Source organism: Nannobrachium achirus (assembly GCF_963921795.1).
Source record: "Nannobrachium achirus genome assembly, chromosome: 8".
Classification (NCBI taxonomy): domain Eukaryota; kingdom Metazoa; phylum Chordata; class Actinopteri; order Myctophiformes; family Myctophidae; genus Nannobrachium; species Nannobrachium achirus.
The window spans coordinates 56,034,502-56,062,288 of record NC_137817.1 but is presented as its reverse complement, the minus strand read 5'-3'; the positions used below and the strand labels follow the sequence as shown (position 1 = coordinate 56,062,288).

The following is a 27,787-nucleotide window of genomic DNA, read 5'->3' as shown; positions in this document are numbered from 1 at the left end:
GTTATCGCTACTGCACCAAGGGAGTGGGTGCGTCACATTCACTTTACCCCATACTCATCATAAGACTTCCGTTGCCCCAGACGGTATGACGGGAGCATTTGCAAATCGCGGGGGTCAACAGTCTGGCCACGCGAGACTAGGTAGGGGGAGTCAGGATGTGGAGTGCCATATGGGTGGTGAGGAGCACCACAAATGTGATGCTGTTCTGCGTCCTGGTTGCAGGTCCATCTCTGTGATGACGTTGCATGCCTGTATGTTGTCAGTATGACGTGGTCTGATAAGGAGTCTTCACAAATAAACCTGACTTGACAAGCTTCGGTTTCTCAGTGTGTAGGAATGGCCTATATGAGCAGCTATATGTCAGAGGAACAGTTACGGTGTGCTATCTGTCTGGATGTATTCACTGACCCAATAGCCACTCCATGTGGCCACAACTACTGTCAAAGCTGTATCAACTATAACTGGCATACTAATGGTTTGAGTCAGTGTCCACTTTGTGCAAAACAATTCGGCAAAAGACCAGAAGTGTCCGTACCAGAGGTCTCCATCAACACTTTGATTTCCGAGATGACCGATCAGTTCAGGAGGTCACAGCAGCAACCTGCCGAACCGGACGAGGTCTCCTGTGACGTCTGCACCGAGACCAAGCACAAGGCCTCCAAGTCCTGCCTGGTGTGTCTCACCTCCTACTGTGAGACTCACCTGGAGCGTCACCAGACGGTCACTGCCTTGAAACGACACAAATTAATCAACCCTGTGAAGAACCTGGAGGACTTTATATGTAAGAAACACGACAGGCCTCTGGAGCTGTTCTGTAAGACTGACCACATGTGTGTTTGTCAGTTTTGCACCGAGTCGGACCACAAGTTACATGAAATTGTAACTCTCAAAGAAGAATGTGAAGGAAAGAAGGCTGAGCTGAGAAAGACAGAGGCTGAGGTCCAGCAGATGATCAAGGAGAAAAAACAGAAGATCCAGGAGGTCAAACACTCGGTAGAGCTCAACAAGAAAGAGGTAGACAAAAGGATAACGGACACATGCATGCAGTTCTTCACGGCTCTGACGAGCTGTTTTAAAAATCATAAAACGACAGAGAAACAGGCGGGAGGCTTCATTAAAGAACTGGAAAATGAGATCGCCGAGTTAGAGAAGAGGAGCTGTGAGCTGAAGCACCTCTCATACACGGAAGACCACCTCCACCTCCTCCAAAACTTCACATCCATCAAAACCCTTCGACATACCAAGGACGTGACAAAGGTCAATCTGTCTTACGTTGGGACAGTGAGGACAGCCGTGGCTCAGCTGGAGAAGACGATCAGTCAAGAGATGGCGAAGCTGTACGACGCTGAGCTGAGGAGCATCCAGAGACATGCAGCGAATGTGACTCTGGACCCCGATACGGCACACTGTGAACTCATCCTGTCCGAGGATGGAAAACAAGTGAATTATGGAGGCACAGAGAACAGACTCCCAGACAGCACAGAGAGATTCTCTCGGTGTATCTTTGTCTTGGGAAAACAAAGAGTCTCCTCGGGAATATTTTACTACGAGGTTCAGGTTAAAGGGAAGAATAGGTGGCATCTAGGAGTGGCCAGAGAGTCCATCAACAGGAAGGGAGACATCACACTCAACCCCAACAGCGGTTACTGGACCATGTCACTAAGGGATGAACATGTGTACTGGGCTGGTACCGACCCCCCTGTCCTCCTCCCTGTAAGAAAGAAGCTCCAGAAAGTTGGAGTGTTTGTGGATTATGAGGAGGGCCTGGTCTCCTTTTATGACGTGGAGGCCAGAGATCATATCTACTCCTTCACCGGCTGCACCTTCACCGAGAAACTATATCCACTCTTCTGCCCTGGTGTTAATGATCATGGTAAAAACTCTGCTCCTCTGATCGTCTCACCTGTCAAACACATACAGTCTAATATAGAGGTGCAACTTAATCAAACTAATCGATTTAATCAATTATAAAAAAAAACAATAATCAATCATTTAATCAAATAATTGATTGATAGATAATCCATGCATAGTTTTGGCTTGTCATTATACGCAAAAGGTACAAAAACATAAAAATAAAACATTCATAATTGTAGATTGGCAATTTTCCAAATCTTTGAACGACACTGTTGTGTAACAAAGTGTAATTGATTTGTTGATGTATATATATATATATATATATATATATATATATATATATATATATATATATAAATAATGTGTGCGTCCCAATTATTCGATTAATCAAAAGAGTAAATAATCAATCGTTGCAGGCAGCCTCAGTCTAATACTTACATGAAAAGTGTCCCTTTCAAGTGTTATGGCCTCTCTGCTAAGGGGTGGGACGATATGAAAATGTCATGTCACGATTATTGTGACCAAAGAAATAGCGATTTACGATATTATCGCGATAATCAAAATATCCCCAACATCCATTATCCTGGGGTGGAACATTTGCCAAAAAATAGAAGATCTACAAGCTCACAACGTGTCGCATTGCGAGTGTTGCTTATTACGATAAATGATAACAATTATTGTCCCATTCCTACTCATGCTGATGATATAGGAGGGTAAGACAGTGAGATGAATATACAACAATACAAGAAGATACAGGGGGCACGGTTGCAGTCGGTAGTGCTGTCGCCTCACAGCTAGAAGGTCCTGGGTTCAATTCCCACTGGGGACACTGTGGGCGTGTTCTCTCTGTCATCAGTGCCCATACCCTTGGTGGGGTTGGCAAAAGGGCCTTTCTGTGAGGAGTTTTCATGTTCTCCCCGTGTCCCCTAGGGTAGATAGATACCCTCACAAAAAACATGCAGTAGTCCTGGTCTCTATAATGCCTCCCCCTGGCAAGCCGGGGCACCTGATGGAGGGGAAGGGAACTGGCTGTAATAACATGTTCCTTCCACTACATCCAACTGGGGAAACTCCACCCTGTCAGGTGAAAAGTAGCAACTTGGGCTCCTCATGCATAGAAGGAAGTATGAGGTCAGTCCGTTGCTCTCCCCAGGTTGGCAGAGGGAGTGTAGCGCCCAGGACTACATTAGATAATTGACACCGGGTGAAAAATGGGTTACAAAATCGTGGGATAAAAATGTAAGAAAAAAAAAAAAGAAGACGATACAAAGCTACATGCTGTGTAGCGTTGTCTTTATCTGCCAGTGTGAATGCAGTGGTATAAAGTACATTTACTCAAGTACTGTACTTTTGTACTTTGCCTGAGTATTTTCAATACTTATTACTTATTATGCTCCACTACATCTCAGAGAAAAATATTGTACTTTTACTACACTACAATTGTTTGAAAACTTTAGTTCCTAGTTACTTTGTAGATTTATTACAAAACATACATTAACCACTTCAGCCCTATATACATTTCAGCCATTTGACTAAAGTAAGAAATGTGAGTACTTTTTCCACCACTACATTAATGTAAGTGTAACGTGTTTATTTTAAACTGAAATATACTTATATAAACCCTACAAATATCCCGATAGTAACTAATAGTAACTAAGTATTGACTGTCAGGCGAGGACTCTTTCAATAGGTCCACAGCAGTGGTTCCTGAACCTTTTAGTCCGTGACCCAAAAGAGAAATGAGATGTTTGCTCGGGACCCAAACTAGTGAAAAGAGCAGATCTACAAGCTCACAACGCGTCGCTTCGCGCCGCATTGGGAGCTTGTAGTATTGCTGTGTATAAAACAAATCTTGAAAATTGCAGATCTAAGCTTGCAATGCGTCGACACGTTCCAAATAGCCAAGGTTTAAATAGGGCTGAAGAGGTTTGGAGATTTGAATTATTACAAAACACAATTCAAATCTCCAAAGTAACTACTAACTGGTAGGTTTTCAAATAAATGTAGTAAAAGTACAATATTTGCCTCTGAGATGTAGTGTAGAAGTAAAAGTACTGGAAATATTTCAGTAAAGATACCTCAAAGTTGTTTAAGTAGCAGTACTAAAGTACATGCACTTAGTTACTTCCCAGTTCCCACCAGCATAATGTATCTGTGCATACCTGACGTGCTCTACAAACGTTTGGCACGATTGAAGTTTTTTATTGACAAAATGCACGTATACAGTACATGAACATACAGTATCTCTTGTACATATTGTACAGATCTGTCAAAAGGATCAAACAAAAAAAAGCTTGTGACCTTACTGTGGTCCCAGGGATTAGACTTTAAAACCATTCTGGGGTCATCTTAACATCTACCCAGACTTTTGTGTATGTGTGTAGCGTGTGTTTGACTGATTGATTGAATACTTTATATAGTCAGAAATGTAAACAGCACGTGGTACAGAAGGACATTAAAGCTCAAAGGATAACATAAGAAAGTCATAGGGACTTATTTCCATTGTGGTCGAATATATTCATTTCATTAAAAAAAAAAAAGAAAAAAAATACAACAATACATATCATCAACATGATGATATTTTTTCACAGGCCATTTGTGTAACGCAGTGGTTCTCAACCTGTGAGAACCACCCCAGGGGCGTCCCCAAATTATTTTGGGGGGTCCCCAGATGATTAACTTAATGTGCAACAACAAACCAACAAAGTTTAAGTGTATAGAGGATATATACACATTTCTAAAGTGACAATTTAAGGACTTTTTAATACATCTAAAATGACAAATTAAACATTGGTCAAATTGTCAAATATAAGAGGCAGAAATTGTGAAAACATGCTCACAACGCCTCACGTTGCGAGGCGTTGTGAGCATGTAGATCTGCTATTTTCACAATCGAACTATGTTATACAATGTAATGCCGCAACTCTCTTTAGTGCTCGTCAGGGTGGGGGGGTTCCCGGTTAAAATATGATTAATTTGGGGTCGCGGCCTGAAAAGATTGAGAACCACTGGTTTCTATTTGGCCTTTTTAGAAGCTTGCAGCTTAAAAATCACATTTGAACCACACCGGGTGGTCTAGAGGAGTAATGTCAACTTCACAGACAATTACTTTCCTCTACAAAAAATAAATAATAATAATAATACTAATACAGAAAATTGCACATCTGCAAGCTCACAATGTGACACATTGCGTGCATGCATGTAGATCGCTCTGAATACATGTGTATCTCGAGCTTATGACTTGACCAATGTTGCACTTTGGGAACAAAACGCCAAACCCTACTATATCCATCTAAGAGGTGTCCTAACCCTGGCAATCTAAGTACCCAAGTAAGAAAATGTATTTTGTCTGTGATCTGGGAGATGCATTTATCTACACTACGCATCGCATATTGATGCGTTGTGAGTGTAGATCTGCTATTTCCACTATACATTTTTCTTAAGTTATAAAGGTATTAAATATGCCAGTCATTCCTTTGTATATTGTGTCATATCTTCCATGTGTAACTTCAAAGCCTAAAAGTCAATGAATCTACAGTATTGTCAATATATTTTAGCACTATTGTTGAATTGAACATATTTTCCAATATAACGTTATGATAGTCAGTTTCAGTATACAGTATATTAACAGTCTGTAGGGAGGTCCAGTCGCAGTTTGACTGTTCTATGAACAAAAGTTCACAAGTCAATTTTTAAATTATTCAGTCATTGACCCTCGCGTCGCGTTTCAGTGTGTCAGGGACATTAGTCACCAAATTAATTAGTAAAGGGTGAGTTCTATTAGTCCACGTTCATATTTCTAGCTCTCCCTCGTGCACCGGGGTGTAAAGATGAGTACCGTCGTCCTCTTCGTAGATGACAGTCACCGTGTCCCCGGTGTCTGACCCCGCTGTGCTCGCCTGGATGTAAGCCTGGTGCAGGACAGACAACAACAGCACATGTAGTCGTTTCTTCAAATGCTTGTCAAATCCAATGTAAAACATTTAGACAGTAGCAGTGGTTCTCAATCTGTGTGTCGGGACCCCCAGGGGAGTCCCCAAATTATTTTAGGGGGTCCCCAGATGATTAACTTAATGTGAAACATTGTTTTCTCGCTCAACAGTAAACAAACCAACACAGGGCCGTTTTTAGCTATAGGCGAGCTAAGCGGCCGCCTAGAGCACCATCCTAGAGGAGGTGCCGAAATGGAGGGAGTGGACCCAAACCGGCCCAAAACCGACTAAAATCACGCCAAAGGCCGCAACAATCGCATGCGCGCTTTGCGTGCGCACGCGAGTGGAGAGAGGCACATTTGAGATAGCTCGCATAGAGTGTTGATTAGACGCATTACGATCCTGAACCAACATAAAGTTTAAGTGTATAGAGTGTATCTGCACAAGTGACAATTGCGGAAATTGTGAAAATAGATGATCTACATCTCACATCACCTCGCAGCGTGAGCATGTAGATCTGCTATTTTCACAATAGAACCATGTTATACAAAATGTAATGCCTCAACTCTGGGGTCCCCAGTTCATATATGATCATTTTGAGGGTCGCGGTCTGAAAAGGTTGAGAACCACTGGTCTACAAGTCCAAAGTCGACATCAGCATGGGACCCATATATCATGGCATGCGTCAGAATCTAGTATGTTATGTTATGACGAGAAATGACAGACACAGTATGCTGGTGCTGCCTCACCCTCTCCAGCAGCTGCAGTCTCTCCTGGTGGAGCAGGTTGCTGTGTCTCAGCTGGTTCACGGTGTTCTCCAGACCCAGAAGCTTCTCCAGGTGCCGTCGATGCCGCTGCTGCAGAACCTTCACCTTCTTCTGCAGCTCGGCTACGATGGCCTCCAGCTGCTCCTTGCTCAACCCGTTCTGGTGGTAGCTGTGAGAGGAAAGAACATAATAGGGATGGGACGGTAAGCGGTATTATCGTTCATCGTGATAAAAAAATCAAACCTCGGTTCGAAGTGAAGCGGTGAATCTTAGTATAGAATTGTCTGGAGAGCCGGTATGATATTGTGCCTTTGCTTTTGCTCTTATGCTGCTTTTTGTCATTGCTGCAATAGGTGAGACCTATTGCAAGACAGATAAAACCTGAAGGCCAAATTATCATGTGAAGCCTGACCAATCCTCAAAGTATCCATTCATCTGACCGGGAGGGACACCGCACACATATTCTGGACGTACAGGACAGATAAAGCCTATTCATTCTGAACTGAAATGGCCATATATGGACATGGGACCACATTTTGCTTTTTGAAAAAGCCTATTCATTCTGGACTGATATTTTGCACGTACGGGACAGGAAAAACCTGTTCATTCTGGCCTGGAGTGACCATATATGGACATGAGGTGACATACATTGTGTTTTTGAAAAACCCTGTTCATTCTGGCCTGAGATCACCATATATGGTAATTAAACCGCTTCAAAAACACTCACAATAATGGTATCGTGGAGATTTAATTTATCGTGATATCCTCCATCCTCCGTCATGCACTGGGATCAGTTCACCTTTTATTTGCAGAGCTGTATATCTGTCCACTTAACATACTTATAATATACGTACTTCATACAGTCTTTTTTCACTATCTACCAAATCTCTTTGACAAAAGATAGCCGATCTACAAGCTCACAACGAGATGCGTTGTGAGCTTGTGGAGCTGCAAATGTTCTGCCCCAGGATAATGGATGTTGGGGATAATTCATCGCGATAATATCGTAAATCCAAAAGCAACAGATCCGCAAGCTCCAAACGTGGTATGTTTTGAGCTTGTGGATCTGCTACCTTTGCTACCTTTGAATGCTGAAAAGTCGCAGTTTGAAACATAGTAGGTGACAGCGACGCAACTTTTGTCACCAAATGTTATGACGCATCTGTTTAGCTGGAACCACTTAAAACCTACAGTATATATATGTATACCTTGTTGACTCAGGTCTCCCAGGTGTCTGTCATTTGGCCCCTTCCTTTTTCTCCCTCCTACACAAAATCTCTATGCTGAATAGGCGATCTACAAACTCAAGTGTTGCAACATGGCACCACTTTATGACCATGGGCAATGAAAACCTTTTTTAAATCAACAAAAAACTGTTTGTTCTTATATTTTGTGTCAAATTATTGATTTCTCAACTCAAGTAAGTAACTTTGTAATAAAAGCGACCATAAATGGTGAGTAGCTCATGATTGTGGCTGAGTAGAACACTGGGGCCACAGTGGCTCATGGGTAGAGAAACCGTCATTAGAACACGGAGGGTTCCCGAAGGGTTCCAAGTTCGATCCCGGGCTCCCCCAGAGTTAGTGTCGAGGAGTCCTTGAGCAAGATTCTGAACCCCTAGTTGGTCCTAGTGAGCAGGTTGGTGGTTTCCTCTGCCATCGGTGTATGAATGTTGGGTGAATGTAATGCACAATGTGAATGTTGGGTAAATGTAATGCACAATCTATAATGTTGGGTAAATGTAATGCACAATCTATAATGTTGGGTAAATGTAATGCACAATCTATGTAAAGCGCCTTGGATAAAGGCGCTATATAAATGTACCATTTAACACTCCGTTGGGGTTAATTTCTCTATAATGACTGCTCACTGTTCATTACCCCTTACTTGACAGTGAGTGGTATCACACTCACCAGTGTTCCTCCAGTTGGTTTTCCTGCTGCTCAGTGCTGCCCTCTTCAGGGGCGTCCTGCTCTCCCTCTGTGTCCAGAGTCTCCATGGTGAGGAGCAGTGCAGACGAGGAGGGCGGTGTGTGTTTGGACACTATGGGGACGGTGGACACGATGGGCGTGGAGCCCAGGGCAGACGACAGCACCGTCTCTGGGGAGATGGCGCACGGCGGCATGGCCAGCGGCACACAGGGGATAACGTTGGGGATCGTCTCAAAGTACGCTATGACTCCGTGGTCGACGCTGGGTACGGCGGACAGCTCCTGCATGTCTGGAGTTACGTTCTCCACACACAGAGCGCTCTGAGTGTCCGCGGCGTGGCCCGCCAGCGAGTCGCTCACCACCAATCCTCGGTGTTGAGCTAGGATGGCAGCGGTGATCCCGCTCAACAAGTCATCTTCCTCTTCAGCAGCGGGACATTGTGATACGACGACCAGCGCTGTGTTCTCTCCGCTGTCAAGACCGGTTACGTCCTCCACGGTTTGGAGTAAGGTCACGGGGAAATCTGTGTCAAATCTGTCCACCGATGTGGAAAAGTCAAAGTTGTTGCTGCTGCTGCTGCTCAAAGGTGCAGTGACGGCCACTGGCTGTGTCACGTTGTCTGCCATGGTTGTCCTTAGATTAACGTTGCATCTGAGACGCTTGGCTTTCTTCTCACTTTGATCTAAGCTCTTCCGTTTCTAGAAATGAGGACAAACATGCTTAATATATTGACTGTGAACCATTACAAGACAATATATAGCCAAGACTAGTGGAAGCTGCCACGGTCAACATTGGGCTTAAACTAAATAAAACTAAGATGCGTGAGAGAGAAGGAGAACAGGAATTAATGGCTTTTTGCTGACTTTAAACCAATTTTGAATGAATTTAGGAGTGAAATTTCACAACACAATACATTTTATATTCCCATGTCTTACCTCAGGCACATTGAACTCTGTAGGAACTGCGTCATTCTCAAGGTAGCGGATTCCCCAACGTACTCTGAAGCAAGACGGCGCAAAATGTTCATGGCAAATGTACTGGTGTCGGGAGGGAGTCCAGTCTTCTCGACCCATGTTTCTCAGCCATTGTTGTAACCTTTCTGGCTCATGTAGAGGGAACCTACAAGTACAACACAGTGGAGATCACACACTTATTCAGAGAGGAGTGAAGACGCAGTGTATGAAATGTACATATAGTTGAATGACCATTGTCATTGGCTATCAATACTATATCATCCTTCATACCTATATTCCATATACAGCCATAGAACACACAATGCTATTTCATGGAGATTCACCTCTGATTCGAATTCTTCACACTCTGTGTGTCAGCTCTTGTCAGCAAACTCTCAATACCTTCTTAAAGTTCTTGCAGAAACCTAATATTTAATAAAACTATCATCACTTTTCAGTGAGCACATGGGTATATTGGGCACAGTGGCACAAATTGACACATTTGACACCTGTGATTACCTCACACTAACCACACTGTTCAAAGGGATTTTAGCCAGGCCAGATAACTAGGCTGCATTGTTATTATTATTTGTAGTAGTAGTAGTAGTAGTAGTAGTAGTAGTAGTATAGTATCATTATTTTGAATGAGCGTTTAAGAAAAATGCTGATTTTGTGTTTTTTTTTTCTGTGAAAAGATTAATAAACTTTTTTGAAATATCTTAAGTTGGTATGGTGAAGACATTGTTCTTGTTGTTGTTTTGTCCACCTTGATTTTAAGCTTCATAGAAATGTTCATATATAAATAAAATAAACATAAGCCGCACCAAAAATCAACTCAGCAGTACCAACACACTGCATGTTGCAGTCTCTGTTGCTGCCCTCTAGTGGTCTTCGTCATTTATGTCAGAGCAGCAGTGAGTGACAGCGTATTTATTTTCGTACGAAAACAGCACAAATGAGCACGTCAACATTAACAGAATGCAGCCTTATGCAGCTGTAAATCACGTCCAGAGTTAAGTATCTGTAACTATACAAGCAATAAGTAAACGTTCAAAAACACGTGTCAGAGAGGCTCAGAGCCGAGAGAGTTCATGCTAGCCCTGAAACATTTCCGGTCCGGAAATAGAAGGGAAAACAGAAATCTATCGGATAAAAAGGCTTCTTATTAAAGAATACGGCTAATTCTAGTAGAACGTACACTATCTAGACATGTGTGAGCCACTCGCTCCACCGCAAAACCATGCAGTCCGGATCCATGACGGTCGTGACATACACGTTTCAGAGCTGTGTTCTGTGTTCATGCTTACTTGTAGAAGCTTTTTCTTTCGTTGTTGTTTGCAGAGTCATTCTTACAGTGAGATACACAACAATACTTCGGCATGTCGTCCAGTATCTGTCCTTGTCGCTGTCACTGTGGTCTAGCTGGTGGCAACAGAACGGTCTCCCTTTCAGCTTTCAACCATAGACACGATGATCAGCTGTTTGTCCGGTGACGCAAACTGCACGCGACTGTCAGTCTGTCATTTGAAAACATTGGGTACATTTTTGCCTTTCTCTACCCAATTCGCAGGGCCGGTGACTTTGGGGTAAGTAGGACCAGTGACACAAACACCACCACAGTGTTTCAGGACCATAGACAGCACCCTACTTTACCCAGACGAACAATTTACAATTTAGACAATTTAATCCAGAGCGAGCGACTTACAATAAGCAGGTAGGCCCCCTACTAGGGAGGCTCTCTCCATTCCGACATGTCGCCACCCACTGAGCACGCCGTCTAAAAGTGGTCTAATAGACGTATAGATTTGGAAATTTGGACCACTTTTAGACGGCGTGCTCAGTGGGCACTCCGAAATGGACTTCTTATTGTCGGAGTGGCGACACTCCCCATGGGCCTAAGGTTTAGGGTAGGGGTAGAGATAGGGTTAGTGTCGGAATGGAGACATGTCGGAAAGGAGACATATACATCAATGAAATAGGCAAGGTAATGCATCAATACATCATAGATATATCAATTTAGGAAAAAATAACGTAGCTAGACCGAGTATATATATATATATATATATATATATATATATATATATATATATATATATATATATATATATTAGGGCTGGGATGCGATTACAAATTTTAATCTAATTAATTACAGGCTCTGTGATTAATTAATCGCATTTTAATCGCACATCAATATTTGACCAGAGAAGCATTTTTTTCAAGTAAAACACATTTTGTTGTACGAGTGAATCAACAAGTGAGTTTTTTTTAATCTAAAATTCGCATCCACTGGGCCAAGAAAAGCGCTCTGATCGGCTATTTCTCCCTTTGCGTTTGTTGTCTCTTCTTGGTTGGTGCATCGCTATGATCGTTATGCCCGAAACTGAAGGTTCTGTGGTGTCAGTTAAAGTCCCAGCCTTAAAATATATATATATATATATATATATATATATATATATATAAACTTTTACATTTCAAGGCCTCCCCTTAACTCGGGTCCATTTGGTTCCATTTGTACACTGTCAGAGGTAGACTTGTTTGGGTCAATTTAGACCCCCATAGAGGAAAACCCACCTCTGGGCTAGAGGGGAAAAAATGGAGGGGAAAAAGCGACTAGTAGACAAGACTCCTGGGCCATGGTTTAAGTAGGCCACTGGCATTATATTTTGTATTAATTATGTAGCATCAATTCTACAAACTTCATGCAGCACCGGGGCCTCAGAGGTTGTCCGACCTACAATAACAGCTGGTTTCACATGTTTACCTTTTCCCAAACACTCCCTTAGCATCTGTGTGTTGCCTGGCGACCGTTGCTTGGCCTGAGAATATTTGTATCAATAAACAATAAATTGTGTTTGTTTTATCTTATGGAACCTTGCCAAGTAGACCAACCCCCTTATAAAAGCAACACGCAATTCAGTGATATTAGAACAGCGATTATTGCTTTATTCACATTATTAAGATAATATGCATTCATCAGGGGGCTGAGTTGTACTACAATATGCAGAACGTGCAGGGACCTCTGGCACCGAGAGAGGAAAGCAAAACACATTTTCTTCCAATACTGCAATGCAGAAATTCTCTGTTACAAGTAAATGTCTGTAATTAAAAATGCACTTGAGTAAAAGTACAAACTGTAGTGCTTAAAGTACCAAAAGTAGAAAGTACCCATTGTGCAGAATGTCCCATTTCACAAGTTTTCAAATGAATGAAATATATTGTACTTGAGTAAATGTACTTTTTTTTTTACTTTTTAAAAGTTACTTTCCACCACTTATGATTAAGGATGGAGCTCGAAACAAGGGTCCGCTACAAACTCGATAACTTAAAGGCCTCTCCATACTTCGACCGAAATGTTCGGTGAGTTGTGTTTTCCGACGTGCAAATTTCCGAACTCTCGTTCGGCCCAATGCTTTTCAGAAGTCCCGAGGGATATAATTTTATGGTAGAAAAGGACCTTTTGACCGAAAACGGCGGTTTCGGTCAAAGTATGGACAGGCCTTAAGGCTTATCAAGCTTGTTATCGAGCATATCGGCCCATGACATCATGTTTAAACAATCAAGACAATGATTTACACTACTATTCATAATATAAAGCCATTTAACACTTATTGCCCACTAATGAATGATTGTTTTAATGATATTTAATATTTGTTACTTTTGTCAATTGTCATCTTCATAGATGGTGGTCAGCGACAAACTCAGTCACAAGTTAACTGGCCAATAAAAAATAAAAAAAGATACCAGTTCTGTTCAGAATTTGTCGTCTCTTGAGACTCTTGTGACTTGGGCCCTTCTGACTGACTGAATGAGCCCTCAGGCCATGGGGGCTCTGTGTGTGGGGGTCCATTTAGTTTTAATTTAATTAAAGGGCTGGGCTTTGGAACAGTGGATATCAGTCGGCCCGTTTTTCTAGAAGGCTCCCCTGACCTGTGGACCCCTGGCACTGGGCCCTCTCGGGGATCCACCACTGATGCTTGTCATCTCATCTCAGAATAAGCAAAGCAATTTCGTTCAAACTATTTATATAATTCTAAGTGTGCTTTAATGTCAACAATAGGGCTAAACGTAGATCAAATGTTAGTGCAAAGAACCTCACTTCTCAAACGGAACCCATGGGCTGTTTGAGTCATACATCAAGCTGCCAGTTTACATCAACACAGAAATAAAGATATAAAGCCGTTTTTTTCTATAGAAAAAAAAAACGAATCCCTTGACTAGACTTTTTTTTAATCAATATTTATTTCCAAACATTTTAACCCTCTCAAATAGTAGGTACGTAGACTATGTACATACACAATCGTGTGTGTGCACAATCGTGTGTGTGCTTATTGCTTACTAGTGCTCGTCTTACAGCAAAGCTAGCAGTAGCGTTGTGCGCTAGGAGGCGGGAGCTGCCAGATGAGTGCCACAACGACTGCCCGGGTAGCAATACCTTCCTCTGTGGGAAGAAGTGCAAAACACTGGGTAGGCTAGCAGTTATCAAACTGTCTGAACAGATAAGAATGAAAACAGAAATCGTGGGGTCTTTTTTTTTAATTCCTAGTTCTTCTAAGAAAGTACACGTCTAGTTGTTGACTGGGTAGCTCAGCGGTTCTCAACCCTTTCTGGGTAAGGGCCCACTTTAAAATATTGAAAGCCTTCAGCTGGACCACTTAACACGGCAGCCAGTGGTGGTCCGGTGAGTGGGCCGCATGCATTTTCAGAGCATGTTTATTTTATTAATCAATCAATCGATCTTGTTCCAGCTCGAATCAGTGGAACTAACCCAGCGCAATGAAAACTAATCGTTCAAGGATTTAAAGCAAAAATATATACGTATAAAAAAATCTCATGTCAATACAATCCTTTGGGTTTTGCCAATTATTCGGGGGCCCACTTGTGGTCCACAGCCCACAGGTTGAGAATCACTTGTCTAAGTGATCCATTTCCCCATCTAAACTACATCACAGTGTACTGCAAATTAATACAAGGTTTTTCTGGGATGTGGTGGAGAGCATGGCTGTGTCCCAAATCACATACCAACATACTATTGTATTATATTGTACGCCAAATGATACTTTTTAGTATGTCCGAAAGCTTAGTAGCCACTCAATAGTATGCAAGATGCACACTAAATTTGGGGAATGTTCTAGCATGTAACAGTGGACACTACGCTGTATGAATGTGCCACAATGCAATGGTGGTAACTGGCGTCAACAGACCAGAAATTACATGGTAGACAGTGACCAAAAACCTCTGTCGTAAGGTCAATTATTCTTCTGTTAAACACATGTAGAATGTAGTTATGTGTTGAAACTGATGCCATACCATACCACCAAAACCTGCATTTTAAAACAAAATGCCAGACGCCAGAGGGTTGAAACAGGAACATCCATGTACATACAGTGCCTCTGCTCTGTCTCAAGATGGGGTACTTTCCTAACTTTCTGTGTAGTCCCATTAGTATAGTAGTCTGAAATCTTTGCTTTGTTTCTCCAATATCTGACATATTAGGAGGTTTCCACCCGACAGCAACGATACCGTATATTAAATGTACTGCTGAAAAATAGCATACAAGCTGTTAGTATGTAGTATGTGATTAGGGGGACAGCCCTTGTCTGTGAGAACTGGAGGGAGTGATGTATGTGGTGGGTTCAGGTCAGATGGGAGTTCATCGTCATCGGTTAGTTCATCGTCACAGCACCTCGGTCCCTCGGTCTCCACATGGTTCCCTTCTGCGTTAACGGGTTGGTGTACGCCACAGGGTTGTTGTTCTGAGGAGGCTGTGAAAGGGAAAGAGGAGGAGGTGGGGATGAGTTCACAAACGTCAAAACACACTAGCTATGGAATTTCATATCATATCATATCATTATTGTGACAAAAGAAATCATTTGATAGAGTGAAAAAAAGACTGTATCAAGTACGTATATTATTAAGTACCCTTTACCAATTATAGAGGGTTTAAGCGGTACCGGATATGCAGCTCAGCAAATAAAAGGTGAATTGAACCCAGTGCATGACGGAGCACGATATCACGATAAATCTCCACGATTATAAAGAGTGTTTTTTATCATGATAAACGATAATGTCGCTTATTCCCATCCCTAAAACACACACCGACAACAATATGCATGCAAGCACAACATTTTTGCCTTAATACTGTGATAATGACAAATCACCTCAACTGTGAAACTTTTCCCTTGATACTGTGATAATGAAAAATCACCTCATCTCTTGTCATGTTATGCTGTTCTTGTGGTAGCTGTGAGCAGGAGAATATATTACACTGTGAAACATGGTAGGACACGGAGAAACATGTGGCAGCAATGCAACATGTGGCATCAATTTAGGTTTAATTCAAAATGGGAGTTGTGACCATGTGCGACATTACAGGGGTTGACACTAAGGTCTCAGAGGCACTTGCCCGTCGGGCAAATGCAGGTCATTTTCTCCCAAATGTCTTGCCCACTTGCCCGAAAAGTAAATCGTCCATTAGAAAACGATAAGTAAAATTTGAATTACCATTCAATTTAACACTTTGTCTCAATACCTATACCTCAATGTTTATCCAAATAAATACCTACATAGATATGATTGAATATTTTTTGCAACAGGGAAAACAGCACATTATAGGTCAACAGTGCTTTTATTTTACATTCCACAGACCAGAAGACAGAGCGCTGGCCACGTTCAGGTGTTTAGACAGATATCTCGTGGTGTGTTTATAGACAGTTGCGCCCCCTCTCAAACTAGCACTTGCCCGGTCAGGCAACCTGAAAGCAAACTCCACCTGCCCGAAGGTTTTATTTATCTGCCTTAGCGTCAATGCCTGCATTAGAAAGAACATTGACTTGTTTGCAGTGGTGTTTCGTTTTACATTTAACTGCAAGGTATTTCTATGGAGTTTAATAATGACACACAAGGTTAATATATTTTGTTGCTAGTCAACCGTAGGGGTGCATTCCTCCACTCACCAGTGTTCCTCCAGTTGGTTTTCCTGCTGCTCAGTGCTGTCCTCTTCAGGGGCGTCCTGCTCTCCCTCTGTGTCCAGAGTCTCCATGGTGAGGACCAGTGCAGACGAGGAGGGCGGTGTGTGTTTGGACACTATGGGGACGGTGGACACGATGGGCGTGGAGCCCAGGGCAGACGACAGCACCGTCTCTGGGGAGATGGCGCACGGCGGCATGGCCAGCGGCACACAGGGCATGACGTTGGGGATCGTCTCAAAGTACGCTATGACTCCGTGGTCGACGCTGGGTACGGCGGACAGCTCCAGCACGTCTGGAGTTACGTTCTCCACACACAGAGCGCTCTGAGTGTCCGCGGCGTGGCCCGTCAGCGAGTCGCTCACCACCAGTCCTCCTCGGTGCTGAGCTAGGATGGCAGCGGTGATCCCGCTCAACAAGTCGTCTTCCTCTTCAGCAGCGGGACATTGTGATACAACGACCAGCGCTGTGTTCTCTCCGCTGTCAAGACCGGTTACGTCCTCCACGGTTTGGAGTAAGGTCACGGGGAAATCGGTTCCCGTGTCAAATCGGTGCACCGATGTTGGCGGTTGCAAGTCAGTCATCAGAAAATCAACGGTGTCACTTGATTCCACAGTGCTGCTGCTGCTCAGCTGTGCAGTGGCGGCCACTGGCTGTGTCCCGTTGTCTGCCATAGGTGTCCTTAGATTAACGTTGCGTCTGAGCCGCTTGGCTTTCTTCCCACTTTGATCTGTGCTCTTCCGTTTCTAGAAATGAGGACAAACACACACTTAAAGACCCAGTGAAATCAAAAACATGTTTTTTCACACTTTTAGAGCATATCTGTGATAACCATTGGCCATACCCATAACTGGATGCCAAAAGAAATTAAAAATTCGAGTTTTGTGTATTATAATCAAACCAATTACAGCCCCAAGTCCAGCCCCTATACAGAAACGTAATGCGTGATGACGCAGATCTACCGAATGAATAATCCATGAAGTGAGAATGATTGACAGGTGCCTGCGTCAATCAACTTCAACAATGGGGCGGTAGACCCAGGTGTCAAAAAAGCCGCCCAGTGTCAGTTCACACAGTTACACAGATATAGGTGACGAGCCGAAAATAGGTGACTTGCCTTGCGGTCTGTGGTGATTGCACAGGTTTCGATTGCTCAATGATGTCGATGTAACAACGGCTCTTATGCCGGTTATGCGACTCTTAGTCGCATGTCAGTCACATTACATGCAGAGAATCGCCTTTTTTGGGTGCACATCTTGTTTTCATTTCATTGTTTTCTCTTTCGACCAAAATGCTGGGACAGACTAGTAGCACTGTATGTCAGAGTTTATTTTATTATAAACGAGCAGAGGAGGGGAGTCCGTCTCCTGTGATTTCAGTGAGTTATGGCCTGCCTACTTTTTGACCGTCAAATCAAATTCCTCCCAGCCGCTCCCAGTGTGATGTCCCTCCTTTCCCGAGTTTCAGGAGGAACTGCGTCACAATGAGGAAGTGGAGCGAGTGGAATTTTTACTATAATATATGGACTGAGAAACATACCAAGAAGAAATAAGGCCAAGACTAGAGGAAGCTGCCACTATAGAATAGAAAAGAATAGTCCCCACTCCTTGGGGTGTTTTGTCACATGTGTACAAAAAGTTCGGAAACGTTGATCAATAATAATAAAAATGCTTCTGTTGGTACAGTATTGCTGTTTGCAGCAACACTGCCCCCCATGCAGCAACACTGCTCCCCACGGAAAGATGCCACGTTTGTCTGTTCAAAATAAGGCCTGTGCAATAGGGCAAGTGGAAGCTGGTGTTTCTTTACGCAGAGTGGCAGCATTATTTGGTGTCAGCTCTGGTACCATTTCCAAACGAAGGACGAAGTTCTGTGAGACCGGTGAAGTCAAAGGAAGACAACACTGCAAGAAGACCGGTTCCTCACCCTTGCTTCACTGAGGAACCATAGTGTTTCTTCTAGAGATTTACAGGCGATATTTGAACGTTACCAAAGACAGATGTCAAAGTTGTAGGACCCATACTCAGGTGACACACAAGGTGTTCTTTGGTACAAATGGGTGACAAAATTAAATGGCAAAAAAAGGTAAGAAACCGAGGCAATCGTGGTGGACAGAATAAAAGAACCTTGATGAAAGCATAAAGCGTAGGTGCATTTTTAATTCTTGCCATGCATTAGCCATACTATTAATTTAAGGCGTTTTTTTGGTCTCCTCCCTTTTTTGACATTCAATTTTGAATACATTTAGGAGTAATTTCACAATACAGTAAATACATCTTTCATTCTCTTCTTACCTCGGGCGCCTTGAACACTGTAGGAACTGCGTCATTCTCAAGGTAGTGGATTCCCTGATGTACTCTGAAGCAAGACGGTGCAAAGTGTTCATGGCAAATGTATTGGTGTCGGGAGGGAGTCCAGTCTTCTCTACCCATGTTTCTCAGCCATTGTTGTAACCTTTCTGGCTCATGTAGAGGGAACCTACAACACAGTGGAGATCACGCACTTAGTTAGAAAGGGGATGACATCGACCACAAAAAGCAAGTTTTAAAGAACTCAAATAATATACAAGAGCACATTGTGTTCACATTCACAGTTAAATATTGGGACTCCTTTGATAATTTAGTGTACTGTCTGCCAACAAATGGACAATAACTGGTTTTAGAGATTTCGTTTTATAATACAATGACATTTCATGAAATACAATATTTGTATTTCATGAAATGTCTCGAGTCAATTCGCCCGGTGGTGGCTTGTATCTTTTGAAGGGGGCTGGTGGTCAAATATGGTCTTGCTTGGCAGATGAAAAAACAGGTGAATTTTGTACTTTGGAACGATGTATTTGAGTGGCTTTTAACATGTGTTAATTTTGAAAAACAGACCCAGGCTTTCATCATTCCGTTGAGCAACATATAATAAATGCTTCTGTTTAGTGGAGCTTGATACTTATTACTTTCCCCTCATATCTACTGCAAAACAGAGTTGACTGACTGTTTACTCATAGTCAAGGGTGGGGCACTGAGCTGTGAACGGTTGGCACTTGTCACCGGCATCATCAGAGTGTGGGTCTGTGCATTGCATTACTTTATTGAACTAATTGAACCACTTAAAGGGATATTCCACTTTCAAAAAACTCTGCCTTGCTTGGGTCTGCCTCCCCAGGCTCAGGGCCTCTCCACATACACACCCATTTGTAACTTCAAACTCCATTTTAACCATGATAGATTCATTAAAAACACCAATTATTTTTTCTGGTGACTCATAATACCCTCCTAATGCGATAACATTTTTCATTTTTTTTTAATAATTTTGTTTTGTATTACATTTTTCTAATTTTACCAAAAAATTATAACAAATAAGTGAAAAAGGTTATTGAGAAAACACGGCCTGCTCACGTATTAGGAGTGTACTATGAGTAACCAGAGAAACTAACGGGTGTTTTTAATGAATCTATCATGGTTAAAATGAAGTTTGAAGTTACAATGAGTGTGTGTGTGGGGAGAGGCCCTGAGCCTGGAGGGGCAGATAACATTTACATCAAATATCTAAATATTGAATGAAGTAAATTAAAAACTGTTCAGGGTGGTGTTCATAAAAGCCTGATTAGATGATAAAGTGACCAAAAGTTTTTTTGGAAAGTAAGTATTATGGTACACTTAAAATATTTGACAAGCATTGTGATTTGACCCGTTTGTAGATTTTTTAAATAACTAACTAAATAAAAATGGTTAAAAAATATCTATATCTGGGGGAGAGAAAAATAAATAAAAACAATTATAAGGACATTTGCTTACTGTAAATGTTTGGCTATGATGACATGACCAAAATAGTGACGCCTGGGTGAAAGCAGTCACACAAGGGCATTGAGGCTTAGGCCAAGTGACCCGCCTTTTTAATCCACAGGCGGATAAAGAATGACTCATAATACATGCTGCCATTTCAACTAACTGAACAGCAAAATACACTGTTCATGTTATACACATTAAAACCACATGAAAAAACCCTATACGCTAACTTAACTAACTGCCTCTGCTTTGAACAGGAAAATGAAAAATGTCATACTCAGAAGTTAGACATCAAATATTGACTTCTTGGTTACAGAGTTAGACAAAGTGGGGTCCAGGGACCATCTGGGTTCCTTTGCAGGTGTGTAACTCTGAGAGTGTACACATTCATTTTTTGTACACTCTTAAGAGTTATGAGGGGGTCCTTGAATTGATTGATTGATTGAACGAATACTTTATTAGCAGTTCGCCTAGGAAAAGCACAAGACAGACAGTCAGGCTTGTCAACTCTCCTGGATCTCCCAGGAGTCTCCTGGATGTTGAACCCCTCTCCTGGGAGTCTCCTGGATTGGCAAATCTCCTGGATTTCTCCTGGATTTTGTATCAAACTCCCAAAATTCACCAGAACACAGGAAATTACATCTGCTATGTTAAAAATATTCTGGGGGAGGACCCCCAGACCCCCCGCTTTAGGGGTGGGGGCAATGCATGCAAGAAAGATCATACAGATATTCACTTAAGTAATGACTTAAAGATGAGAAATCATTATTAAAGATGTCCTTTTGCTTGTCATCAGATCTGTACTCCTACATTTGGCATATTAGGCTGAAATTGTACACATGCTAGTAAAGTAAGCCTGATAAATGTATCAAACATGCACAAAATTCAACAGAACACAGGAAAATATATCTATTCATAAGTTTTGGGGAGAGGACCCCCCAGACCCCGGTTGGGGAGTTCCGCGCACCCCCCAAAAATAAATCTCCTGGATTCTGACAGTCCAATGTTGACAACCCTGCAGACAGTACAGTTCAGATAGGATTTAACCCCAAGGAAAGCAAAGCACTATGTTTGTGTACATTGGGGGATCCAACATTTGTTTGAGACCCACTGTCATAGTGTAATAATAATGTTCTTATGCCGTTGGAAGTAGTTTGTTTGGTGTAAAGTCGGATTCTACAATGAAAGGTCCAACGTGTACAGTTACAGTAACATCATGGATTGGACGCAGCAGCCTGTATGTGTTAATCACGCTCAGGGTTAAAGTATTAGCAGTGCCTAATCGTTCAACAACAGTGTCTCTCGCCTGTGGCGTGCTCGTTTTTGCCAACGGGTCTGAGGCCCTAAACTAGATGCAGAATAGATAGCTTAGGGCTTAACTCAAATCTTTGCTTCTGGGGGTCCCTGGTCTGGAACAAAATATTTTGATATGGGGGTCCGCGGCCAAATACATATCAGTTTGGGGGTCCTTGACATGACAAAGTTTGAGAACCTCGAGCAACATAAGTTTAGTTTCTTCAGAAAACTTTTAGGATTTAGAATACATCTGTAGAATCGGCCTATATCAGTGGTTCTCTAACTTTGTTATCTCAAGGACCCCCGAAATGATATGTATTTGTTCCAGGGACCCCCAGAAGCAAAGATTTGAGTTTGGGGCTTGCCTTAAGCTGGATGCAGAATAGATACACGCAGCTCAGACCCGTTGGCAAACGAAAGGTCGCGTCTCTATGCGTGTCTGTCCATGCTTGTTGCTTGTTACTTACGGGTAGAAGCTTTTCCTCTCATCATCATCGTCGGCGTCGTCGTTATTGTTGTTCACCGAGTCATTCTTGCAGTGAGAAACGCAACAATACTTCATGGCCATGTTGTCCTCCTGTCACTCTGTCACCTCTTCGACCTGTCGCCTCTCCCTGGTCTCGTGTGGTGGCAGCAGCAGCAGGTGGTCTGACCCTGCCTGGTGGCTTGAGTTAAGACCCGCCTTGCGGAAACGCGAGGACTTCCAGGAGTGGCTGAAATCCCTGCCTGACTGACACATGGAGGGTGGATAAAGTCAGAGGCATGAAGACTTACTTGAGAAAAGCCTGCATTTGCACAATGCACAACTATTAATTTCTCACTACAGTGCTCAAAATAAACTGTGCTAAAAAAAACTTGAAACTGACTTAATTGTAATGCGCTTATAATAAAGGGAAAACTTTGTAACTTTGCTAAAGAGAAAAACGTACTGAGAAAGCTATTAATTTGTCACTACTGTGCTCAAGATAAAAACGCTTACTGATTATCAGTTAAATTGTTATGGTTTGGATATGGCTTTGGGCCTATTCTGCGTGTATTATTGTAATGGATCAGTAGGTAGTAGGTACTTTGCACTTGAGCGAGCAGCACTAACGTTCATGGGCACTTTTATACTTAAGATTATCGAGAGGAGGCGGGTCTTAACTCAATCCTGGTGGGTTTAGGAATCACGCGTCCGTCAGGCAGGGATTTCAGCCACTCCTGGAAGTCCTCGCGTTAAGTTCCGCGAGGCGGGTCTTTGTCTTAACTCAAGCCTGGTGGGTTTTAGCCTCGCGTAGCCAGGCTTACTCATCTCCGAAGAGAAAAGGTTTAGGAATCACTAGTCTCGCGTAGCCAGACAACTATTCCACAATCTCTGAATGCTATATAGCCTAATGTGCATTATGTTTCTTTTGGAATAATGAGATCCTAGGAACCACTAAAGTTCGAGTCGAGTAGCCTAGGGTATATATAAATTGTGAATATCCGTAAAGGAACTATATTTAATTTACACATAATGTGTTTATATCAGATAATCCATATCTGCATAATTATGCAATGTACAGTAGGCCTACATACACAGCACACACACGCACATAGGCCTACTTTAGACTAATAACACAATTGTATTGGTTAATTGATTCCATTTTATTGTTGCCTTCCAGTTAAGTTGCTTTTTCAATAGGCCTATTGTATAATAGGCAAAAAAAGAAGAAATAAACGAGTCACATTATTCCAAAAGAAACATAATGCACATTAGGCTATTTCAATGTCCTAGTCTACGTTTAAAGGTGCCTGCTGCAAGACACATTCCATAAGTTCCTCATATAGGAACTTGCTTTACTATGTTAGAGGCATTGTGGTGCTAGGTCGTGTATATAGTTTACAATACTCTTCCATACTAATATAATAAGATTGCTGGCTTGCTGCTCAGCTTTGGCAATGTCTATCTTATAACATGATGTGAAAAAGTAACCAACATACATCTGCATCTAACTGGCATAAGGAGAGCTATTAGTATGGGATGAGGTGGTATCCAAAGTTTTCAGACATACAAACACTGTATGGCAAATATGCTAAAAAAAATTAAGGGATCAAAATGTACTCTTAATTATTTGAGCAGCACTACAATACTGAAGGGAACATTTTGATCCCTTAATTTATTTGAGTAGTGTAAGTACTTAAAAAGCCACACTACTTAACTTGCCTCTTCTACACCAGATTTGAACCTGCAGTGGTTTGCTGCGCAAGTGCTGACTGCTGACATTTGTTTTAACCATAGAGCATGCCTGCTTTTTCAGGGGATAAACTTGAATCTTGACCATCAGGGCAACATTCGTGGCAGATGCTGTGTCCATAGTTGAGACATGACCTTGATCTAAATGACATGATCTAAATGACTCAATGGAAGAGCAGGGAGACAAAATACAACCACATCAATTGTGTAAGTTCTATTCTATCAAGTATCAACATACCGTACTCTACCATACAGACTGGATAAAATTACATTGTTTAAAAACAAGTTACAGTGCCGATTTAAGTGCTAGAATTCTAGTAAATAGTAATACATTTAACTGATACCAATTCCTTCACAAAATGGTGTTTAAATGTAATTATCGTATGCGGTTAACTATAAAGTTTAGGGGTAAGTGTCACATGGACATAATGTGGCAAATATAAGTGCAAAGGCAATCGTTTCCCAAAATGGACACAAGGGCTATTATTTGAGTTATAAATCGAGCTACCAATCCACATCTGCACAAGAAATAAAGAGACAAAGCTGTTTCTAAAATCACTGGACTGCATTTTTTTTATTCAATATCTTTTTTCTCTCTTCCAAACATGTACACGGAATTTTTTAAATGATACAGTATATATATATACATACACGTCCTGTGTATTTTGCTTATCTAAAAAGTTGAGGGCCATGTGCGCTTCAAGAGAGACAGGATTGTTTTTTTTCTTTCCTTTTTGGACATCTTGTGTGGGTGGCGAAGGAATCCACAAATGGGCTAAGTTGACACAGGCTGTCGAACATGTACTGGTGGAGACCGACGTTTGCTACCAGCGCTTGCTTGTCTTTACAGCAGGGGTCTTCAACGTTTTCAGGCCAAGGACCCCTTAGTCGAGAGAGAGATGAAGCAGGGACCCCCACAACCTTATCATAGATTCCATATACTGTAGTTTCATTGTTTGACTGCACAATAATCACTGTATTTTGGATTCATGTCAATTTGTGTTTTCAGATATCTAACCGACGATACTTGATAAACTTGACCTTTCACTCTGTAATTAGTCGTCTTTTTTCCCCTTCTACACCAAACCTCTTTGCCGAAAATAGCAGATCTACGAGCTCGCAGCGCAAGGCGTTGTGAGCTTGTAGATCTGCCATTTTTGGCTAAAGTTCTCAGAATATGGACACTAGGGTTTAAGTGGTTAATATAGAAAGCAGTGAGGACCCCCCAATGGGTCCCGGACCCCCTGTTGAAGACCCCTGCTTTACAGCAAAGCTTGCTGGGGGGGGGGAAAAAAAGAGTAGATTGTGCAGAAGGAAGGACAGGCGGGAGCTTCCAGATGAGTGGCGGTACAATGAACAGACAGGGAGCTGTGGAGAGAGCAGCAATACCTTCCTCTATCGAGAAGGAGTGCAGCAGTGCAAAACATCATCAGTTGCATGTTTGAAACCGTCCAACAACACGGCTAATGGTTGAACAACACTTTTCACAGACTAGTCTAGAGAGGCAATCAGGATGGAGACTTGAAGGTTCTCAATACTTTTCCTGCTCTTTTTGTGGGCGTATAAATCTTTTGCAATCCTGGGAAAAAAATACAAAATAAAATAAATAATCACTAACATAGACTGTCATACCGGTAGGGGGAAATTAACCACTTAAAGGACCACCTCACCTCTGGGACAACCAGAATTGTAGTATTTCAGCATGCAACAGCATGCAACAACTGGTCATATGATGCATTTTGCATCATATGACCAGTTGTTGCATGCTGAAATACTAAAATATCTAAAAACACAGATTGAACACAAAAAATAACTCAGGATTGTGTTGATCGTGTCCCAAACTATAAAATAAGATCTGGTTGTCCCAGAGGTGAGGTGGTCCTTTAACCCATTAAGACCCGCGGCCAAGTCTACAAATGCCTTCTAAACCAGTCTTTCTTTCAAAAATAGCAGATGTGCAAGCTCGCCGCACGTCACTTGCACATCTGCTATTTTTGAATATCCAACACTAAAATCTAAAATGACACTATGCTCTCCCAGTTTTAATGGGTTAAACAACCCTATAAACAACTAAGTATACTTAGTTGACCGGAACACCAAAGCCCCCCCCAATCCATCCTGTTCTCTCACTACACTAACATGTCTTTGCCAAAAACAGCGTATCCACAACTTCACAATGCACCGCATTGCAACAGGTTGTGAGATCGGCTATTCTCACCAAATGTTTCCCAAGAATAGGGATGTTAGGGTTCATGTGTAAAAAAAAAAAAAAAGAAGAGAAAAATACTGATAAACATGATCATGCTGCCCTCAACCCCAAGTCAAGATGCTGTGTTACACAAGCCAATACAATTCTAGGCTTTTAGCATCAAAGCTGCTGCTCCTTGTAAAAAAAAACGAAACACAAACAAATCAATTCCATTACAGGTCTTTGGTACATAACCAGCAACTTTGTCCCACTTGATGAGTATATTTATAGTCATATAGTATATAAAAAACAAACAAAAAACAAGCAGCTCCGACGGGGCAGATGTCTGCATCCTTCTTTGTCCCACAATGCAGCCAATACAAGAACCGGCAGAATGGTGGGATTTTCCTTTTTCTTCCAGTTATAAACGCTTACGCTCCGTTTTGTAACCTAGAAGCTCACAACGCCCTGCGTCGCAGCATGTTATGAGCTTGTATGTTGGTTATGGTTCACAATTTTAGATTATTTTGTTTAGGGAAGCCAGGTTGAAAAGTGGTCGACAAACAAAGGAGAAGGGGAATCGTGCAGTACCGATCCTCGACTCAATGTCTCATTCACTTTCATCGTCAAGTCTTACATTATGTGCAATTTCAAAATAGATGACTGCTTCCCGTGACCTGGCGTTTGCCAACGGGTCTGAGGCCCTAAGCTAGATGCAGAATAGATATTCCAAGACCCAAATATAGAGTGAACATTTTTTACTAAAATCTTTGCTTCTGGGGGTCCCTGGAACAAAATATTTTGAGATGGGGGTCCATGGACCAAATACATATAATTTTGTGGGTCCTTAAAATGGCCAAATACATATCATTTTGGGGGTCCTTGACATGAAAAAGTTTGAGAACTACAGACCGATAAACGTCTTCTAAATCCACAGTTCTCTGGGAAAAAAACAAAAAAAACATATGTTGCCATATCAGTGGTCCTCAAACTTTCATGTCAAGGACCCCCAAAATGATATGTATTTAGCCACAGACCCCCATATCAAAATACTTTGTTCAAGGGACCCCCAGAAGCAAAGCTTTTGAGTTAAAAATGTTAAATATGGGTCTTAAAATATTTATTCTGCATATAGCTTAGGGCCTCAGACCCGTTGGCAAAGCCAGGTTGCTTGCTTCCCACCCCAACTTGCAACTGTCAGCTACTGGCATAGCGCAGGGTCCTAGGAATGACTGCATTTACAGCCATGATACTGTAGCCACTGGTATTGCATGAACACAGCATATGGAGGGACAGAGGGAACAAAGAACACGTCCAATTCTTCACCAGGTAGGAAGGTCTAAAGCCTGCAGCATACTCCACACAAAGTCCAAACTTTTTTCCACCAAACTTCGGCAGGTCAATATGGGCCAAAAGTATGTTGTTGTAAACAAAACCAACACAGTGCTTTTGCCGAAAGTTTGTTTCAGCAGCTCTTGCACCTCCAGGGTTTACTAACTAGTTAAACGTCACTGCAGAGGTACACACATAAAGGATCAGAGGATTGTAAAGCAAGGCGGTACCCACATATCTAGTCCATTCGTTTTCTAATGATATATCGTCGTTGTCGGGTGGAAACCTTGTATGTCCAAAACCGTTCGTTTTTATCATTAAAAAAAATGAACTAAACTAGTGAAAATAGACGATCTACAAGCACACAACGCCTCGCACCGCAAGGTGTTGTGTGCTTGTAGATTGGCTGTTTTCACTACTTTTGTGCGACGGCCTTGTCTGATGAAGCAGGGCTTTACTTTGCGAAAAAACATACACATTTGAAACTTGGAGATACAAGGTTTCTGCCCCACAGTGACGATATGCAGTTATTCCCCGAGGGAACTCCACAGAGCACTCCACAAAAGGTGATA

General features: G+C 42.1%; 3 protein-coding genes across 3 annotated transcripts; 1 reads left to right on the top strand and 2 right to left on the bottom strand.

Annotated features, from left to right (window-relative positions):
• Positions 1–567: 567 nt before the first annotated feature.
• Positions 568–3,164, top strand: LOC308290232 (E3 ubiquitin-protein ligase TRIM39-like; the record flags this gene model as incomplete). Its single annotated transcript, XM_080732007.1, has 2 exons — positions 568–1,873; positions 3,160–3,164. The coding sequence occupies 2 exons, from the start codon at positions 568–570 to the stop codon at positions 3,162–3,164; spliced, it is 1,311 nt and encodes a 436-aa protein (XP_080588133.1).
• Positions 3,165–5,628: 2,464 nt separating this feature from the next.
• LOC308290231 (THAP domain-containing protein 5-like) lies at positions 5,629–10,818 on the bottom strand (the record flags this gene model as incomplete). Its single annotated transcript, XM_080732006.1, has 5 exons — positions 5,629–5,765; positions 6,536–6,722; positions 8,467–9,182; positions 9,420–9,603; positions 10,745–10,818. 5 exons carry the CDS (start codon positions 10,816–10,818, stop codon positions 5,646–5,648), a joined length of 1,281 nt encoding a protein of 426 aa, XP_080588132.1. The 3' UTR covers positions 5,629–5,645.
• Positions 10,819–13,679: 2,861 nt separating this feature from the next.
• Positions 13,680–22,128, bottom strand: LOC308289755 (uncharacterized protein). The gene is made up of 4 exons (XM_080731506.1): positions 21,948–22,128; positions 18,697–18,880; positions 16,391–17,148; positions 13,680–15,199 (listed from the first exon to the last, which is right to left on the bottom strand). The coding sequence occupies exons 1-4, from the start codon at positions 22,046–22,048 to the stop codon at positions 15,157–15,159; spliced, it is 1,086 nt and encodes a 361-aa protein (XP_080587632.1). The 5' UTR covers positions 22,049–22,128; the 3' UTR covers positions 13,680–15,156.
• Between the last annotated feature and the right edge of the window lie 5,659 nt (positions 22,129–27,787).

Excerpts from the sequence above, each read along its gene's own strand:
- LOC308289755 (XM_080731506.1), bottom strand. The coding sequence starts at position 22,048 with ATGGCCATGAAGTATTGTTGCGTTTCTCACTGCAAGAATGACTCGGTG. Across the intron at positions 17,149-18,696 it reads CAGTGTTCAAGGCGCCCGAG|AAACGGAAGAGCACAGATCA; the intron begins GTAAGAAGAGAA and ends CCTCATTTCTAG. Across the intron at positions 15,200-16,390 it reads AACCAACTGGAGGAACACTG|CCTCCTCAGAACAACAACCC; the intron begins GTGAGTGGAGGA and ends TCCCTTTCACAG.